Source organism: Triticum aestivum, chromosome 3B, assembly GCF_018294505.1.
Source record: "Triticum aestivum cultivar Chinese Spring chromosome 3B, IWGSC CS RefSeq v2.1, whole genome shotgun sequence".
Lineage (NCBI taxonomy): Eukaryota > Viridiplantae > Streptophyta > Magnoliopsida > Poales > Poaceae > Triticum > Triticum aestivum.
In genome coordinates this window covers 51,047,102-51,066,855 of record NC_057801.1, presented here as the reverse complement: position 1 = coordinate 51,066,855, position 19,754 = coordinate 51,047,102, and the positions used below count along the sequence as shown (strand labels likewise).

Sequence of the window (19,754 nt, the reverse complement as noted above, 5' to 3'; positions counted from 1 at the left end):
TTTTTTGCTTTATTTTTTAATTCTTTTTGCTTTTAGTTTTAGGAAAATTATAAACTTTCTGTTAGTGCCATTAGTTTTCAAATTTGAAATCACTTTTTTTGTTTTTTGTTTTTTCTTGCTTTATTTATTTTATTTTGTTTCTACTTACAACAAAATACTTATTCCTGAAGGAACTATGTGGCGCTTTGGCTCATCGTATGATGTATTTGCTTCCTTATCTTTTCTCTTTTTCGGTCTGGTAGACATGTCCTTCACATAGATAACCTGTGCCACATCATTGGCTAGGACGAACGGTTCGTCAGTGTACCCAAGATTTTTCAGATCCACTGTTGTCATTCCGTACTGTGGGTCTACCTGTACCTCGCCTCCTGACAGATTGACTCATTTGCACTTAAACAAAGGGACCTTAAAATCATGTCCGTAGTCAAGTTCCTATATGTCCACTATGTAACCATAATATGTGTCATTTCCCCTCTCGGTTGTTGCATCAAAGCGGACACCACTGTTTTGGTTGGTGCTCTTTTGATATTGGTCAATCGTGTAAAATGTTTTCCCATTTATCTCGTATCCTTTCCAAATAAATACAGTCAAAGATGGTCCCCTGGACAACAAGTACAGCTCATCACAAACAGTGTTGTCACCTCTGATACGTGCTTCCAACCAACTGCTGAAAGTCCTGATGTGTTCACATATAATCCAGTCATCGCACTGCTCCGGGTGTTTGGAGCGCAGACTGTTCTTCTGTTCATCGACATACGGGGTCACCAAGGTAGAGTTCTGTAGAACTGTGTAGTGTGCTTGAGACCAAGAATATCCATCCCTTCATATTATTGAGTCCCTTCCAAGCGTGCCTTTTCCAGTCAGTCTCCCCTCATACCGCGATTTAGGGAGACCTATCTTCTTAAGGCAAGGAATGAAGTCAACACAAAACCCGATGACATCCTTTGTTTGATGGCCCATGGGGATGCTTCCTTCTGGCCTAGCGCGATTACGGACATATTTCTTTAGGACTCCCATGAACCTCTCAAAGGGGTACATATTGTGTAGAAATACGGGGCCTAGAATGACAATCTCGTCTGGTTCCTCTTAATGTTTAGTAGCATCACCATATTCAGGGGGCACATAGTTGTCATCGTACTCTTCTTCTTCGCCGTCTTCCATCATAACCCCTATTTCTCCGTGCCTCGTCCAAACATTATAGTATGGCATGAAACCCTTGTAAAGCAGGTAGGTGTGGAGGATTTTCCGGTCAGAGTAAGACTTCGTATTCCCACATATAGGGCATGGACAACACATAAAACCATTCTGCTTGTTTGCCTCAGCCACTTCGAGAAAATCATGCACGCCCTTAATGTACTCGGAGGTGTGTCTTGAACCGTACATCCATTGCCGGTTCATCTGCGTGCATTATATATAATTAAGTGTGTCAAAAATCATTATAGAACATCATGAATAGATAATTAAGTGACCAAATTAATAGAAGTCCATCATCACATTAAAACCAAAGTACATACATAGTTCTCATCTAACAACATAAAGCTCTGCAGAGCATCTAAATTAATTAAACCATACACTGAAACTATGTAAAACATTACAATGCAAAAACAAATGCGATCATAATCGCAACAAATATAACAACTGATCCAACGGCATAATGATACCAAGCCTCGGTATGAATGGCATATTTTCTAATCTTTCTAATCTTCAAGCACATTGCATCCATCTTGATCTTGTGATCATCGACGACATCCGCAACATGAAACTCCAATATCATCTTCTCCTCCTCAATTTTTCTAATTTTTTCCTTCAACAAATTGTTTTCTTCTTCAACTAAATTTAACCTCTTGACAATAGGGTCGGTTGGAATTTCTGGTTCAACAACCTCCTAGATAAATAAAATCTGTCACGTTGGTCAGCATAATTGTCATAAACAATAAATGAACCAATAGTTATGAAAAGATAATATATACCACATCCGAATCATAGACAGGACGAGGGCCGACAGGGGCGGATACCAAAACCAACGCACTATATAAGATGCAATAAAAGTAAGAAAATTATACAAGTGTCAATATAAACATACAAGTAAGAATTTTTTTTCTTTTCAGAAAGAAGATAAGAACAAGAGGCTCACCACGGTGGTGCCGGCGACGAGATCGGCGCGGGCGATCGACGGAGGTGAAGACGGGGACAGGACGTGACGGACCGCTAAACCTAGACAAATATTGAGGAAAATGGAGCTTGGAGATCGAGCTTGGAGAGGAGAAAGCTTAAGTAGTGTGGCTCGGGCATTCCATCGAACACCTCGTGTGCATAGGAGGTGAGCTAGAGCACCACAAAGCTCTCCCCTCGCCGGCCATGAAAAACAGAGCGCTGGGAGTGCTCTGCTCGCGGGCGAGGGGTATATATAGGCAACTAATTGGTCCCGGTTCGCGGCTCGAACCGGGACTAAAGGGCAGCCTTTGGTCCCGGTTCAAGCCACCAACCGGGACCAATGGTGGTGGGCCAGGAGCCAGGCCAATTTGTCCCGGTTCGTCCCACCAACCGGGACTAATAGGTCCAGTCGAACCGGGACCAATGGCCCATGTGGCCCGGCCGGCCCCCGGGGCTCACGAACCGGGTCCAATGCTCCCATTGGTCCCGGTTCTGAATTGAACCAGGACTAACGGTCTGGCCCGGCCTGGACCATTGCCCCCTTTTCTACTAGTGGTTGTTGCCACCAACCGGAACTAAAGGCCTTGCGCTGGCGCGGTGCGGTGGGATGTTTAGTCCCACCTCGCTAGCTGAGAGGGGCGCGTAGTGTTTTATAAGCCCCACTGCCGCACCCCTCTTGAGCTCCTCTCCATTGCAGGGTTACAGGCCTAATTGTGACTGTTGTGCCTGATGGGCCTTTGGGCCTTCTTCGGGCCTGAATCCTGGCCCATGGATCGGTTTCTAGCCGTATTCAGGCCGTGGTGGCCTAGTAGGTGGCACATTTTTTATTTTTTCCAAGTTTTTTGGTTTATTTATTTTATTTTGTTTCTAATTACTTATTTATTTTATTTTATCATAATTCTTTTTGCTATTAAAGTTTCTAACAAAAAAGTTCTTTATGAAAATTCTTTTTGCTTTTAATGATTTTGAACACAAAATACGTTGATAATTTTAGTTGCATCAGTTTTGTGTAATTTTTGTTTCAATAATACTAGAGGTTGCTTATAATGTTTTGAACAGAAAATACTTTGATAATTTTAGTTTCATAAATTTTATTTATGTTATTAAAGTTTATTTTATTTTATTTCTACTGATATATTTTATTAAAGTTTATATTATTTTGTTTTAAATAACTTATTTATTTTATTTTATGATAATTCATGTACAAAACTTATTTATTTTATGATAACTCGTTTGTTACAAAGGGATTTCATTTTTTTGAACTTATTTGAACTCCATAGTTTTCCTGTGTTCAAAATGCACCATTCAAAGCCACATCATTATTTTTCAACCCTTTCTGACTTCATTTGTTATTTTTCATGCATTTACTGATTATTTTGAGCTATAAGACCATGAAATTGAAAAGCATTTGAAATGAACTCTGAAAAGGTTCTAAGTTGGCATGGTATCATCATTTTACCCACATATCATGTGCGAGAAAGTAGAGAGGGTTACGGCAAAAAATGGATGCACTTCGTGTACAAAATGAACAATCTCTTTCGAAATATCAGGGTTTCATACGGAAACACGTCTGTTACAAAGGGATTTTTTTGAACTTATTTGAACTCCATAGTTTTTCTGTGTTCAAAATGCACCATTCAAAGGCATATCATCAATTTATAACCCTTTCTGACTACATTTGTTATTTTTCATGCATTTACTGATTATTTTGAGCTATAAGACCATGAAATTGAAAAGCATTTGAAATGAACTCTAAAAAGGTTCCAAGTTGGCATGGTATCATCATTTCACCCACATATCATCATTAATAGAAGTTCATCATCACATTAAAACCAAAGTACATACATAGTTCTCATTGAACAACATATAGCTCTCTAGAGCATCTAATTAAACCATACATTGAAATTATGTAAAACATTTCAATGCAACAACAAATGCGATCATAATCGCAACCAAGGTAACAACTGATCCAACTGCATAATGATACCATGCCTCGGTATGAATGGCATATTTTCTTATCTTTTGAATCTTCAACCGCATTGCATCCATCTTGATCTTGTGATCATCGACGACATCCGCAAAATGCAACTCCAATATTATCTTCTCCTCCTCAATTTTTCTTATTTTTCCTTCAAGTAATTGTTTTCTTCTTCAACTTAATTTAACCTCTCGGCAATAGGGTCGGTTGGAATTTTCGGTTCAACAACCTCCTAGATAAATAAAATCTATGTCACGTTGGTCGTCATAATTGTCATAAACAATAAATGAACCAAATAGTTATGAAAAGATAATATATACCACATCTAAATCATAGACATGACGAGGGCCGACGGGGGCGGATACCAAAACCATCGCACTATATAATAACAAGGAATAATAAAAGTAAGAAAATTAGACAAGTATCTATCTGAAGTAAGATTTTTTTTCTTTCAGAAAGAAGATAAGACAAGAGGCTCACCACGGTGGTGCCGGCGACGAGATCGGCATGGGCGATCGACGGCGGTAAAGACGGGGACGGGACGTGATAGACCGCTAAACCTAAACAAATCTCGGGGAAAATGGAGCTCGGAGGTCGAGTTTCGAGAGGAGAAATATTAACTAGTGTGGCTCGGGCATTTCATCGAACACCTCATGTGCATAGGAGGTGAACTAGAGTACCCAAATGCCCTCCCCTCGTCGGGCTTGAAAAAACAGAGCACTGTGGAGTGCTCTGCCGCGGTGATGGGTGTATATAGGCAAATTATTTGTCTCAGTTCATGACATGAACCGGACTAAAGCCCCCCCTTCTACACCGGTTCAAGGCATGAACCGGTACCAATGGTTGTGGGCCAGGAGCGCGACCCATTGGTCCCGGTTCGTGCCTAAAACCGAGACAAATGGATCCAGACGAACCAGGACCAATGCCCACGAGGCCCCGGCCGGCTCCCTGGGCTCATGAACCGGGACTAATCCCCCCCCCATGGGTCCCGGTTCGTGAGGAACTGAGACTAATGGGCTGGCCAGACCCGAACAATAGCCCTGTTTTTTACTAGTGTCACTTCCTTGGACGCCCATTTGATGCGCGGCTCGCCGGTCTTGGCCGTCTTCTTCTTCTTCTTGCCTTTCCTCGTCGGCGCCGGCTCCTCCTCCTCTTCTTCGTCCTCCTCCGACTCTTCCTCACCGTAGCCGAGCTCGTCGTCCATGTCGCCGAGATCAATCGAGCCGTCTTGGGTAGTGAACCCGAGGGAAGCGGCGGTGGTAGCCGAGCCGGCTGTGATGATGTCGTCCATGTCGGCCTCCGTCGCGTCGGCGTCGCCAAGATGCGACGAGGAGGAGGCTTGCGAGTAGAGGCCGCAGAAGAGAGGCAGCGTCGGTGAGGCTGCATAGTCCGGCGGCAAGTACATGTACGGGGGGTACGGCACGCCGGCGAACGCGGGCGAGGGCGTACGCTTGACTGGGCGCCCATGGGGGAAGGTGATGTTGGGGTTGAAGCCACCGTGGGCGTTACCATCGGCATAGCCCGGCGACAACGTGCTTCATGGGTGTGGCGACGATGAGAACCCGGCCGGAGAGCCGACGCTTTGCTGGCTCCAGGCCGCGTACGAGTCGTGCCCCCGGGGTGGATTCATCATCACCGCGCACGCCGCCTCGGCTTGTTCGGTCGCCTGCTCCGTCGCCGCCGCGGCCGCCGCATGCGCCGCTCTCTCTCTGGCCTTCTTGGCCCTGTTGCGCGCGGTGACGGCCTCTCGGCGCTCCACATCCGCCTTCCAGTCGGCGTTGCTCATGCCCGGGGGCTTGGACGGCAGCGCCCTCGGCTTCCTTTGCTTCGGCTGGGCGACGACGACGGCTGTAGGATCCGTCGCGGCGCGAGGCATCACGCACTTCTTTGGCGGCATGGCAGGCGGAAGGGTAGGGAGGAGGCGGAGTTTGGCGGGAGGAATGGAGAAGAGAGGGAAGCCGTGGGGGGAAACGGTGGGAAAAGGGCCTCCTCTTGCCGACCGAGCGGCCCCACGCCGCTTTTCGCCTCTGCCGGCGCCTCCAGGCGACACCCGATCGCTTTGGTTCGGGGCGGGATCGCCGGCTCTGGATTTGGCCCAAACCGGCGCTAAACGAGGTCCTGGGGGCGCAACTGAGCCGATTTTCGGCCATCGGCTCTAAAAATTCGTCTGGGGGCCTGTTGGAGGCGTGGCTGGAGATGCTCTAAGGGTGTCGCTATACCTGAGGGCGCCGCCGATGGGATCGCTGCAAGGTGAGTCGAATCAATCTCGTACGCCATAGCTGACGCCCTATCTTTTTTTATATCCACTGACAATGATTCTTCACATATAAACCATGCGGCATCAATGGCTGACCTTCAGCTGAAGAAGCTATTGTTTGCTCCGGTGGATTTGATCTTTAGTCTTCCCTTTCTTTTCTATGATTGTGAGCAGTCAAATCCAATTTGCAGTTCCCTGCAGGATCAAGGCTACGGTGTGAATTATGACTATGTGTCGGATGAAGTCACGATCGTGGCAGGGATGTTGGTGGCATGAAGTTGTTTGGTAACAGGACAGGATGGTCTAAACTCGGCTACTAGAGATTTGACCTAAAGCACAAGAGGAGTTCCTATCATCAGCGTTAGCTGTAAAGTCGAATGCATATGTTGTTGAGCTCTCTTATCCAGAAGATAGTAGATGCTATATTGTACTCTTAGCAGGTAAGTTGTTTTTAACATTTTGTAAAGCAGCTTCTGACATTTCTAAAAAATAAGGTCATGTAGGCACATGGAGCGCTCCTTTTTTGTCATTTTCTACTTAAATTGTACAGTTTTATTGTTGTATCATAATTTTTTATGTCTCCGTAAAGCGCATGTTTTGTTTAAACTAATAGTAAACTGCATCTCAGTATCTCCAAAAGGAAATTTTTTGAGAAAATTGTTCTTTCCTGATGGTAATCATTTTCATACAAACTACTATGGTTTGCTTGTGTACATTCCAGAACCACTGTGGAATAATGAATGTTATTTTCCTACTATTTTGTTATGATTTTCAAGATTTAATTGTTGAATTCCTTTAGGTTAATAGTAAGCTAGAGATGAAACTTCTGGTGGAGATACAGTTTTGATATACAACTTTACTTGATTTTTAATCCATGTGGTAATGCCATTGGCATGCATGATATTTTAGGCATACCATGCATTGTTCTCTCACAACAATTGGTTAGAGGGTGGAGCTGTCCTTTGAAGAATTGTTTAAAGAACTAAAAAGTAGTAACACCATGTCTTGTTCAAGTGCTAAATCAGCATTGCAATGCGCTGATGTATGGCATCCGTCCATGTTGATTATTGGAACCTTTGATAATTAGGAGATGCATGCATCACCTATGATAATTAATATATGTCTGGTACAACATTTGTCCATGTGTTGTAATTAATTTGTACAACGGAAGTCACGTAAGTCAATGTGTGTAGCATAATAAAACGGAAGAAGCTTAACTAAGGGATCCATCAACAAGGGTCCCAAGGCGATGTCAGTCGAAGGGATTAAAAGTCCATCAACAAGGGCCCCAATGCAATCAAGGAAAAAAAATAGTCCCGTAGCAACGCACAGACATTCTACTAGTAAAATCAAAGAGTGATTTTGATCCCTTCCTATTTCATCCTGCGTTGACGCAGCGATTCCCAGGCCTCCGACGCTTCCTCTCATCGTGACTGTGCGTTGATGCTCCTTTTCCCTTTCCTTTGATCGTCAGCCACTCGCCGCCGATTTCAATTCCCTGGGCCCCCATCGTATCCCCGCTTTGCTTTCCTTCCATCACAGATTCGACGGTCCGAGGTATATCATATATTCATATAATCATATTGTGATACCCTGGGTTCATAGCCTGCATGGCGGCATTGTTCAACAATTAATGCAATTTGGTTTAGCATTATGTCTTCTATGGTTTGAATTGACAGCTATCGACTGACTGTAATTTGCGAGATTAAATGATGATTTTGTGTGTGATTAGCACAACCGTTTCAATCTGGTTATAAATCCATGGCCAAGGTTCTTATAAAAGACCCTCAAATCTATTAAGAGGCTCAACTAGATACAAGCAGCACCCCATAAAGAACAAAAATTACAACGAAGCCCCCTGAGGAGCCACACAAAGACTGAGGCGAAGGACGCGCCGCCGCCGCCACCATCGCCGCACCGCAAGTTCGCCGGCGAACCTCCATGGCAGACGGGAAGTCTCCGTGCTTAGGCCCAGAGGACCAGCACCCCCACGAAGAGGCCGTCTCCAGCAAAGCTTCCATCAGATCTGAATCGGGGTGGAAAGTGGCATCGAATAATCCAAAATATCCGATATTCGTATTCGAGAAAATGCCCATTCATATCCGAAACATCCGCATTCGAACCAAATTGGGAATGGAAATTATCCATATCCAAATTTATTTAACAAACAAAAAAATAAAATATGGTATGAGATTTTGACACAAATATGGATATGGAAGTGGATATATCCGTACCAGAATAAGAATATGTGAGATAAATTTGAACATTCTAGCCTAAATATCCCAATTATCCAACATAAAAGCCAAATAAGTGGTCAAATTTTACTCTTTGTATGATTAAACTTAGAAATTATTATGCATTACTATAGTATGTATTCATAAACTTATTTATCATTAAATTATGGTATGTGACAAGTTGATTATTTCATGTCACATAGCTATTCACTAATTTACTTGAGCAATATGTTGCTATTATTCGTATCCGTTCCGAATCAAGAAAACATCTGATATATATCCGTATTCGAATAACATCCGAGCCGCATCCGTATCCGATAACATCCGTATTCACATTCGTATTCATTTTGAAAATATGAAAATGGAAGTGGTAACAACACTATCCGATCCGCATCCGATCTGTTTCCACCCCTAGATTTGAACGCCACCACAGCCCTCACCTCGATGAGGTAGCCGGCCATGCTAAGCTCCTATACAGAACTCTACCCGGGATCCTCGGCATCGCAGAAGCAAGCAAACGACGAGGAAGGGACAGATCCAGGGGAGACAAAAAGCCCAAAATATGGAAGACCTATCCACCACAGCAACCATACCTAGGCACAGGACACCGCGAGCTCCTCAACGCCAGCAAGCCGCCGTCAAGAAGGGGCTGGAGCTCCGGCAACAATATTGGACGCACCGCCACCGCCGCCGCCACCAACCAAATGCCGGCGCCCCACACACGCTATCTACATCTATCTAGGAGTACACACCAAGTAGACAGATCCGAGGTTCCCCTCCTCTCCCATCGCTGAAGCGACGGCTGGAGAGGGGGAGAACCAGGGATCTGGCCGGCGGAAATCGACGAGAACACAACCTCCTCCCTTTTCGCCTTGAAGCACTGTAGCATAGCAGAATGACAAGGCCGGAGTCACGGAGCTCAAAGAATGACAATGTCACCCACATATAACTCGCTACTATTAAGAGGGAAAACATGGATTGATAAGAGAGGAATGGCAATGTCAGCTCATCCACCAGTCTTTCCTGCCCTGCCAGCATTTGCTAAATCTGTTTGTATGGTGTAGAACAAGGATATAAAATTTTGAGGTTAGAAACAACTTTTCTATTTGCGAGAAAGATGGTAGATCGGAAACTGAAATCCAGACAGTCAAAATACGGCAGAATGGTATAGGTAGGTCATGAAGAAATAAGTATTTTGTAATTATGTGTGTCGCTGGAATCTCCCACAATTTAGCGAGAATCAATGGAGATTCCAGCACCAGCTCCATGAAACAACAGGTTAGCACGGCCCCCTTGACATTCTCATACACAATAGAATTTTCTTTTCTAGATTTAAGATCCCTCAACTATCAACCCTGCAAAATCAGACATGCTATACAAAAACGGATTCCTAAGGACTAAAATCTTACAAAATTCCTAAGAAATTCGTCCAAATCAAGAGGCTCTTGTGCTTGTTGTCGCGTGCCAGCTATATTTTCTTACCAAGAGACCATCTCCTTAAGACAGGACAAATATTTGTTTTTCTATATTACAATTCATCAACCATCCTACCTACCATTGCTAAGACACTATTGTTTGTACCCTTGGACCACGCGATGCGGTCAGCAAGTTATATGCCGGATTGTGTGCTCCAAAGTTTAACCTGACAGATGGATGCACAGGCCTGATAGCCATCGTTCCATTTCTCCCTCCAGAAAGAAGAGAAGCACACGATGCATCCGCAACACATATATTTGAAACGGTATATGGTACAAAGGCCTGGGGAAAGGTTGCATGCAACTGGGAAATTTCATGATCTTGTTGTGCAGTTGCGCTATACACAATATATGCCACCGACATGAAAAATTATACAAGATCTTTGAATTCATGATTTCGTGTTCTGACACAAAATCACATCACATGCTATTTCAGTGCCACTCCCGATGCCCCAGCACCGGAGGAAAGATTCCTCAGAACCTTGACGACGAAGCTAATTTGTGGCCGGTAGTCCTTGTTGTTCTGTGTACAGAGCGTCGCGATTGCAGCTATCTGTTTGCCAGAGTGCGTCAATAATCACGAAAACAATTGTTCAATTTTTTATTTAGAACTAGCACAGTGGCCCACGCAATTGCGCCGGCAACATAGTAGTTAGATCTCTTAGTCATAGAAATAAATATATTTGAATATATTGACTTAATTTCTCTGAGCTATCTTGTAAAAGCAATTGAAAAATATACATAGAAACAAAAAAGATATACACAAGAGAGTTCAGATGGCAAACATAAATGTTTTAAACACATGTAATTTTTTCATGTACACTTTTTTGGATGATTAGGATTTAGGATAACTAATGAACTTTTGGTGGATATATTTATAAGTGAATTACAGATCAACCTATTAGCTTGGTGAAAATAAACAAAGATAAAAAATTACATTGCTTCAAACATATTGACAAAACATTTTGCTTCAGTGGCTGGTATTAACAAAAATATTCATGACAAACTTGCCCACGCCTAACCATGGCGAAATAATATTAAAGACATTTTTGCGTGGGTACTCAAGGTACGGAATGGCTGGCAGGGCCCCAACAGAAAAACAGAGCAGTACCACGTTGATCCTCCACTAAGAGCAAGGCTAATGCCACGTTATTTACAAGCCAACCTATTAGCCTACTGATATAATAGTTAGTTATGGTTATATATACGTCATTAACGCATGGCTCATCACAGTCTCTCACAAAGCTTGTTGGAGCTCGTGCTGCAGCTGGCTGTAAATTTATAGCCCGCTTTTCTTCTCTCTTCTTCTCTCTCCTCCAACTCAACACAAATCTGATGTAGTAACTCTTATAGCCCGCTTGCATCAGCCTATTAGGCTATTATACTTGCTCTGAGATGCAATACCAGGTTGTAGATGCAGGCCTTAAATGATTTATGCCATCCAGCCCTGCCAGATTTTGCAGTACTAGGTTGATGTGCACTTTATTGGCATGGAATACAGGCTGTGAATATGCTATTGGAAGTTTGGAACCCGTCACGAGGCGAGTAGGTGAACAGGATTCAGAGCTACTGAAGCTCGGATCTGAATCGCTTTATTGCAGCAATTAGCTTTATTATTAGCCATGCTCTTAGACGATACAGGCTGATAGCTTGGTTCCAGCCGACATAAGCATGAGGTGTTAGAAAAGCCACGCAAGCGTCCACGTATTCCCTGACAAGGGGGCACATCATTCAGTTTCCAGTTAAAAATCCTAGGCATCACGGACCGCTCCAAGCGACTCCAAAGGCCTCCACCACCACCCAAAGAGGCTCGCGACCCTTGCACACCATCGTCGCTACTAGACGGCGCACGACTGCAGCGAGGCATCTCTGTCAGCTACCTTTTTCTCTTCTCCTTATACCTGCATCTTCATGTCTGTGTGGCGTCTGCTGGCAGGCAGCGTGCAAATTGGCAGCTCATGAGCAGCTCAGGTGGGTTGCTTCCAGTGCGGTCATGCATGGCCATGCAGTTCTGCATTGTCGCTCCCGATGAGGCATCGTGGATCTCCGGCAAGGCTTCTGGTGGGGAGAGAGAAGGCCCCGCCCCAAGATCTAGCATGGACCCAGCAGCATCAGTGTACGAGCGATGTATTCTTAAAAGCGTTGTCCGCAAGTACCATGATCTCTGCCATGCCGTTGAACCGGTGGATATGGTAGTTGAAGGAGATGATGCTTGTTTCAAGGCCAGTGGTGTTTCCAAAGACAATGGCCTCAGCTGATTTCTTTGGCCTTGATGCATGGCATGTTTTAAAATAAAATCATGTTTGCTTACATCCTATGATGGAGAGACCGGGAGGATTGACTTTCCCCCTCTGTCCCAGCCGACGGTACCCCCGTCTCGTCCCCCCAGGCCATGGTGGGGGCCTCACCCTCACTCGACACGGGTTAGGCCCCTCCGATTTTCCTTGCCAACACTTGCATCCAACCATCTCGCCGTCTTTATTTCGGGGGAGCAGCTGCGTACGGCCATCATGTTTTTCGGTAGTGGCCAGTGCACAGGCGGTGACGTCGCTCAAACCATGTGGGTGGTGGGGCATCACTTGAGTAGCGTCTCACACATGGGCGTGTTGTGTGTAACATACTGGTTAATGGGATTGATAGATTACTCACATCAACAAGGTGCACTTTCTTTTCCGGAAGCTCATCCTCCAAAGAATCTCCAGGTTAAGCGTGCTTGGACTGGGCAATTTGAGGATGGGTTACCGGTCGGGAAGTTGTTACCGGATGTGCACGAGTGAGGACAAAGTGTGCATGAAAAACTAGTGTTGATCTGTGGGCCCAGACTAGATTCCAGGTGGTAGCCAGGCATAATGACCGGGAATCGGTGGCTATGGCCACGGTGTTACAAAATGGTATCAGAGCCGACCCTCGCAGTTACACGGGCGTGTGCAGGTCAGGGGCGCGGACATGTGGCGCATGACACGTGTGGCCCGTCGAGGTGCATGGCACGGCACATGTGCTGGCACTGGACGCATGACGACGTGTGCCAAGATGGAACGTTCCTGCTGGGACGACGAGGACATCAGATCCTTTAAGGAGGAGGGGGAGGGGGTATGTGACATCATGGTTAATAGGATTGATAACTACTCATATCGATAAGGTGCACTTTCTTTTCGGGAAGCTCATCTCCAAAGAACGAGTTAAAAGCAAAAAAACCACCATATTTGGGTTTAGGTTTGCGGAAAAATACCCGGTCCCTAAGTTTTTTGCAGAAGACACCGCACATTCAGTAAACTTTTATCAGAAAACATTGATCGGGGGATTTAGCCCATTTAAGCACTTTCCCGACAGGTGGGCCCTGAATGTAAGATGCTAACATGGCAAAAATTGATGAAAACCCCCCTAAATCTAAAACAAAAACTCAATCAACCCCCCACCCCTGGTTGTTCCCCTCGGCTATGGACAACTGCCTCGATCTCATCTGGATCAGGAGAGGTCAAGCTGCCCAACCCCCGCGATGCTCCAGGGACCTCGCTGTCGACGACCACCGTTTCCCCACCAATGCCCCGCCTTCCATCTCCTTCCTCCCTTTTCTTTCCATCTCCTCATGTCCTCTTTTTTCTCCTGACAGAGCTACCCTGCAGGCCAACTGTCGTTGCCGCCGCATCCAAGGAGCCCGCCCAACCGCCTCCACCAACCGGATCTGGGCGTCCTCAGCCGCCCCCACAGCTCATCGCCACCAGTTCGCCCGTGCACCGGGCACCACCGCCGCCCACTCTCCCTCCCCTCTCTCACTCCCTTCTCCCTTCTCTCTCCCGCAGCTCCCCCTCTCTCTGCCTCCAGGACACCCGAGGCTGCCAGCGATGCAAAGGCTTGGGACAGAGCCAACAACTGTCGACCATGAGCCATGGCCTTATCCTTTGAGTGTTTCATGTTTTTGTCCTTCATGTTTGTGTTATTTACAAAATGGCCCCACTGTTCAGCATTTTTGCCAAGTCAACACCTTATTATCCGACCCCACTGTCAAAAAGTGCTTAAATGGGCTAAATTCCCCGATCAGTGTTTTCTGAAAAAAAAAGATTATTGAATGCGCGGTGGCTTTTGTAAAAAAAAAATAGGGATCGGGTATTTTTCCGCAAATCTAACCCCAAATGAGGTGGTTTTTCTGCAATTAACTCCCAAAGAACCTCTAGGTTAAGCGTGCTTGGCCTGGGGTAATTTGAGGATGGGTGACTGGTTGAAAAGTTGTTTCCGAATGCGCACGAGTGAGAACATAGTGTGCAGAAAATACCAATGTTGGTCTGTGGGGCAATATAGATCCCAGGTGGTAGCCAGGCCAGGAATCGTGGCTATAGCGGGGGTGTTACATTGTCGCTAACCGTTTGCTCGTGGGCAATTGGCATCATGACGATGGCGCTTCAGTGCTGCGCGAGCACGCCGCAGTTGGCATGTTGGCGCGATTAGATCCGACGCCCGCTGGGCACTGTGTCCATTGCAGATGGTAGGAGCGATGGCTCACTCTCCATCATGTTTGCTCTTTATTTTGTGGTGTAGTGGTGATGCTTTGCACCGCTGCCCCGGGCATGCAGACGGTTTGCCAGCGAGTGAATCTGGATTGGCGATCACAGTGGTTGCTCATGGCATCAACTACTAATTCGATCTGATAGGAGTACCCTTGGTCAAGTCGGTGCTAACCAAGACTATGTTTCTGGTTAAGCATTCTTCAACCTGTATGCAAGTACATATTTTCGTGCTGACCAAGACTATGTTTGGAAGATAGTGTGTGATTGAAACGCCCCTGGTTAATTACAAAATTTATTAGAGGAGTAATTACCCAGGGGGGTTTGACATCTACTGAGGTAAAAAGGAAATACACCTAAAATTTTAAAATTTAAGTCCAGGAAAAAAAACGAATAAAAAGGAGGTAGTAGTATAAAGTAGGAGCAATTGCATAGATTACTGCTAGGTTCTCTGCAGAGCATGGCAGAACACGGGCTCAAGAATATACCTCGGCGACAGCCTTCGGAGGGTAATCTCCTCCAAGCCTCTGATCCACGTATTGCTGCACCTTGCATTCATTAAGCATTCTTTCAAACTGCATACCAATGTCGTTAGAGTTTTGCTATTGCCTCTTCTGGAGAAATTATATCCGTGAATGCATGCATACCTACCCATTCCACAAGGTATTGGTCACGGGGTAGTAGTGTACGATCAACTGCCTTTCGACCAGTTAAAAGTTCCAGCAGCACGACCCCGAAGCGGTAGACATCATCACTCTTTGTATAATATTGTCTCTGCGTTACATACCTGACAGAACCAAAGACTAGATAAGTAGGAGAGGTTCCAGACCTGGTGGAAGAATCTGACAGCAGTGAAACTTTTTGTTGCATACCCATAAGCATCATAACCGGAACTGCAAGGATAATAAACACCATCCACAAGAATAGTATTATCTATGTAGTCAGGTGCCTGTCTGGAAACAACAGGAGAACCAATTTTTGCAACGTCGCTGTCAAAGAGAAATATGTTGCTGGACTTGATGCAGTGTATAACGCAAGGCTGTGCTTTCTCATGGAGGAACTCAAGCCCAGTTGCAGCATCCAGGGCAATCTTCACGCGTTGCGCCCATGATAGAACCAGTCCTGGTTCGGCTCCCCTAACATTCCTTTTACCTGCGATCATAAACCACAAGAATATCAGCTTTTTTGCAGGAGAAACTATTTTTTAATCAGTATTCATAGCAGTTGATCAATTTGATGATACTTGTTACACTTGATGACATTTTTGGGGGGCTCATAGAATTCCCAGATTGATATGGTACAAACATGAACCTTAACACAACAAAGTGGCCCTCTACCCTGAGGTCTTGCTTGGATTGAGTGTGGTATTTATGTGATCCCCGGTACTTTAGTTCAAAGTTGAGCTAAATACTAGAGAGTACACAAAAATCTGGAAGTAACAACTCACCATAAAGAATATCGTGCAAGGATCCCCTGGATGCATACTCGTACGCAAGAAAACGGTTGTCTCCTTCAACACAGTATCCGAGAAGCTGGATAATATTCTCATGTTTGAATCTTGAGACCACTGGAACCTGCAGCAGAAGGGTGGTAGTTAGAAGGTAAGCCTTGTTGTACTGATAAATGAAGAACATTAACTGGGATGGCGAAAAAGGCAAGGCATGCGGCCATGACCTCAAAAATAATTTCTTTAATAGGCCTAAGCTTCTTGATCGCGGATTTATGTCCATCTTTCAGCACTCCGAAAAAAACTTCACCGTCGAAGCCCTCTCCTATTAGAGCATCATTGCTAAATTTTTTGGTTATTTCCTTCAGTTCATCTATGGAAATAGGTGTAGGGGAAAGCACAGTTGGTGGAATTTTGCCAGTGTTGTTGATAGTAGCAGTGGTAATAGGTGTAGGGGAAAGCATATCCTCTGCCTTTCCACTTTTAGCAAGTCCAGAGCTGCTACCTGCATTAGGGGAAAATTGAAATAAAAAACTAATATGAGAAGCTGTTGTAGAAACATTCGATTATTTAGTTTTACTATTTAGCACACGAATATTTATCGACAAGTTCCTGATGTGACTAATTCAAAAGAAATTGGGCTCTACGTGGTTTAGCATGTGGACTGAACCTCCGATAAGACACCTTTTAGCACAAGAGGAATGAGAATCACAAAACATGCTTATGGCATACACAGAATTTCCCAATGTTTATATCTTAATTTGTTGAAATAAAAATGGTGCATTTTTTATATCTTGTGTGGTTCACTTTCATTGAGTTAATCATTATAATTGAATTTAAGTTTGATATATGTCAGAACAACTAGTTAGGTGGACCTAACATTAACTGAAGGAGAGAGGAACTATTAAAATTGCCATGCCAATCAGAAAAGAATTATACAGATTCCTTATTACCTGTAGGATTCCTGCCCTTACGCTGGTGATAAGCTTTCTTAATTGTCCTAAGTCTGTCTGCTACTTCAACCATTTCTGGACGCATTTTGTCCTCCATTTGCAAGCATTCAGCTGCTAGTTTTGCGACATCTTCAAGAAATTTCATATTCTTTTTATCATCCGCTATTTCCTGATCAAACATTTGCCTCACCTTTTTCCCTTTTCTCAGGGCTTCGGCAAAACTTTGAGCAAGGATGATTTTACCATCCACAGCTTTCTTTCGGGTGATGATTTCAAGCAGAACAACTCCAAAACTGTATACATCACTCTTGGGAGTTAGAATCCCACTCTGACAGAACAAAGGGTCTATGTAACCTATGCAACCAATGACATATCTGGTATGCTGAGTCTCGTCAGCAGCAAGCAATCTTGCTATCCCAAAATCTGATATCTTTGGCCGAAGATTTTCATCTAGCAGTATATTAGCGGGTTTGATGTCTCCATGAAGAACAGGACTATACATTGAGTGCATGCATGATAATACTTCAGCTGACTCAATGGCGATGTCCAAACGTTTGTCCAAAGGGAAGGGGGCAGTACCATTAGCATTGCTGCTGCTGCGGTGAAGGATGTTGTAGAGGTTGCCATTGCATACAAACTCCATAACAATCGTAAGAGCATTTACCTCCGTGCAGCAACCAAATAGTCTGACAGCATTCTTGTGATTTATCTGGGAATGCACTATAACCTCTTTGGCAAACTCTTCTTTCTTGGTTCCATTTTTGTATCTCTTTACTTCGACTGGATGAAGATCATCTAACTTTCCTTTGTATACCGTACCAAATCCCCCTTCTCCCAACACGGTGCTATACCCACTGGTGATGTCTTCTATCTCTTCTTGAGTGAAAGATCTTAGATTATAGTTGTTATCCACTCTTTCAAGCACCACATGTCCATTAGCATGAAGAAAATCCCTAACATTGCCCCCTTGGTAATCCATTTGCAAACCAAGATCAAATCCGTAAAACGAGGAGAGGTGTGGCTTGCCTGCGTATGTCAGAATGTCAACTAATATCAGCGTGCTTACTTGAAATTAATTGCTAGTACTATGTTTTATGAGGGGGAATTTTATCTCTCCAACTAAAGACATATTGCAAGATTTGGTTTAACCTTGAGTGCAAGTAGCTAGGTTCATTTTACAAACAAAAAAGACTGTAAAATATACTCCATATATAGTCCATACAGAAAATGTTGATATCAATGAGACTCTATATATGCTTTTGCATGCATATCCTTACAAGAAGGACATAGTAGGAGTGCTCAACTTGATGCAAAAGCACACAATGTTAGAATTACCAGTTTGGAATAGCATTCTTATGTTATGGCAGAGAAGCAATTTTTCCCCTCTTTCTGAGATGGGGAAGGGAAAATTGGAAAGGCCAAGGCGACGCGAATTGGGAGGCAGGCAATCAGGGATTGTCTCACACATCTGCACTATTAACACCTATTCTGGTGTCATACCCTTGATTTCAACCCGCATGATCCGGGGGGCTACGGTGGTGTTGGAAAAACAGCGATGGACAACAAAAATACTCCATAATGCCATGAACTGAATATGTGTGATGATGAGTCAATCAGTGGTTACCTTGTAATTCCTCTGCAGTTGGTGCGCGTGATCTTCTCACAGCCTGCGATTGAGCTAGCTTTGCTTACCGGACCTGAGATGTTCTTCCTCTATTTGCACAAGAGGGTGTGATATAGTCAGCAGCTGACGGGAAGCAGCGCCTCAGCAGAGTTTTTTTAATTCGCCGGAGTTTGTTTATCCTCGTGCCCCGGCCCCCTTCCCCCCGCAAGGAGATCTGCTGGAGAGCATCCAAGGAAAAAAGCATCGTCTTACCTGGACAGAATACATAGCAGGTTTCTAGTACAGTAGTTGGCAATCACGTGGAAAATGGCATGGAATGAGAAATCATTTAACCAATCCAAAAACATCCCCCCACCGCAAGGCGGCAAAGAGGGGAAGGGGTGCCCGGCGGCGGCGCACCGGGCGCCGCGCTGGCTGCCACCGGCGCACTTAGGGCTTGCGCATGCGGCGGATGCCGTACGCCGGGTTTGAATCGCCGGGGGTGAGCGTACGCCGACCAGGCCGGGGCATGGCGGCGCGCTTCGGCCGTCGGCGTGGCCGCGTGGGAGATGCGAACGCGATTGGGCTTTGAGCGCCGCTATACACACGACGTCCATGCACGATTTACGGACGATAGTAATAATCAAGCCGTTGGTGTCATCAAGCTCTTTGCAGGGACACCGTTCGATTGCACATCGTGCAGGCATCGTCCATTTACCAGTCGTCCGCGAAGTAGTTTCGTTGGGCTTTTTGACCGCTCGAGACAACGACTGTCGGGTGGACTCGACAGTAAGCCGGTGGGCCAAGGGAATGCCAAAGGAGGCAGCACTTTGGTGCCGCCCCACGCATCAGGGACGAGACTTACCTGCTTCCTTCCCATGCTCCATCCGTGCTCCCGCATACGTGGTTTGATTTGATTAGAAGAAAATAAGGCCCGGGCCCACCCCCTGAAAATCAAAGGGGGAGATGATTATATTAGAAAAGAAAAAAAAACAATCATAGGATGAAGTGGGAGCACGGATGGGAGCATGAAGAAGGAGCAGGCAAGCCGGATCCACGCATCAGGGTGTCACGCGTTTGAGTCCCAGAGGTCATGCGCAAGGCCTACTCCTTCCTGCATAGTCATTGAGGCAGCCATCATCTCTTTCTTCGCA

The 19,754-nt window shown here is 45.1% G+C and overlaps 1 protein-coding gene across 1 annotated transcript; it reads right to left on the bottom strand.

The window, feature by feature from the left end:
- Positions 1–10,525: 10,525 nt before the first annotated feature.
- On the bottom strand, positions 10,526–19,501 carry LOC123067270 (ribosomal protein S6 kinase alpha-1-like). The gene is given in 10 exon segments (XM_044490143.1): positions 10,526–10,651; positions 15,086–15,172; positions 15,249–15,384; positions 15,470–15,749; positions 16,045–16,171; positions 16,272–16,549; positions 16,998–18,030; positions 18,032–18,062; positions 18,622–18,710; positions 19,466–19,501. Coding segments are annotated over 10 exon segments (2,223 nt in total).
- Positions 19,502–19,754: the final 253 nt, after the last annotated feature.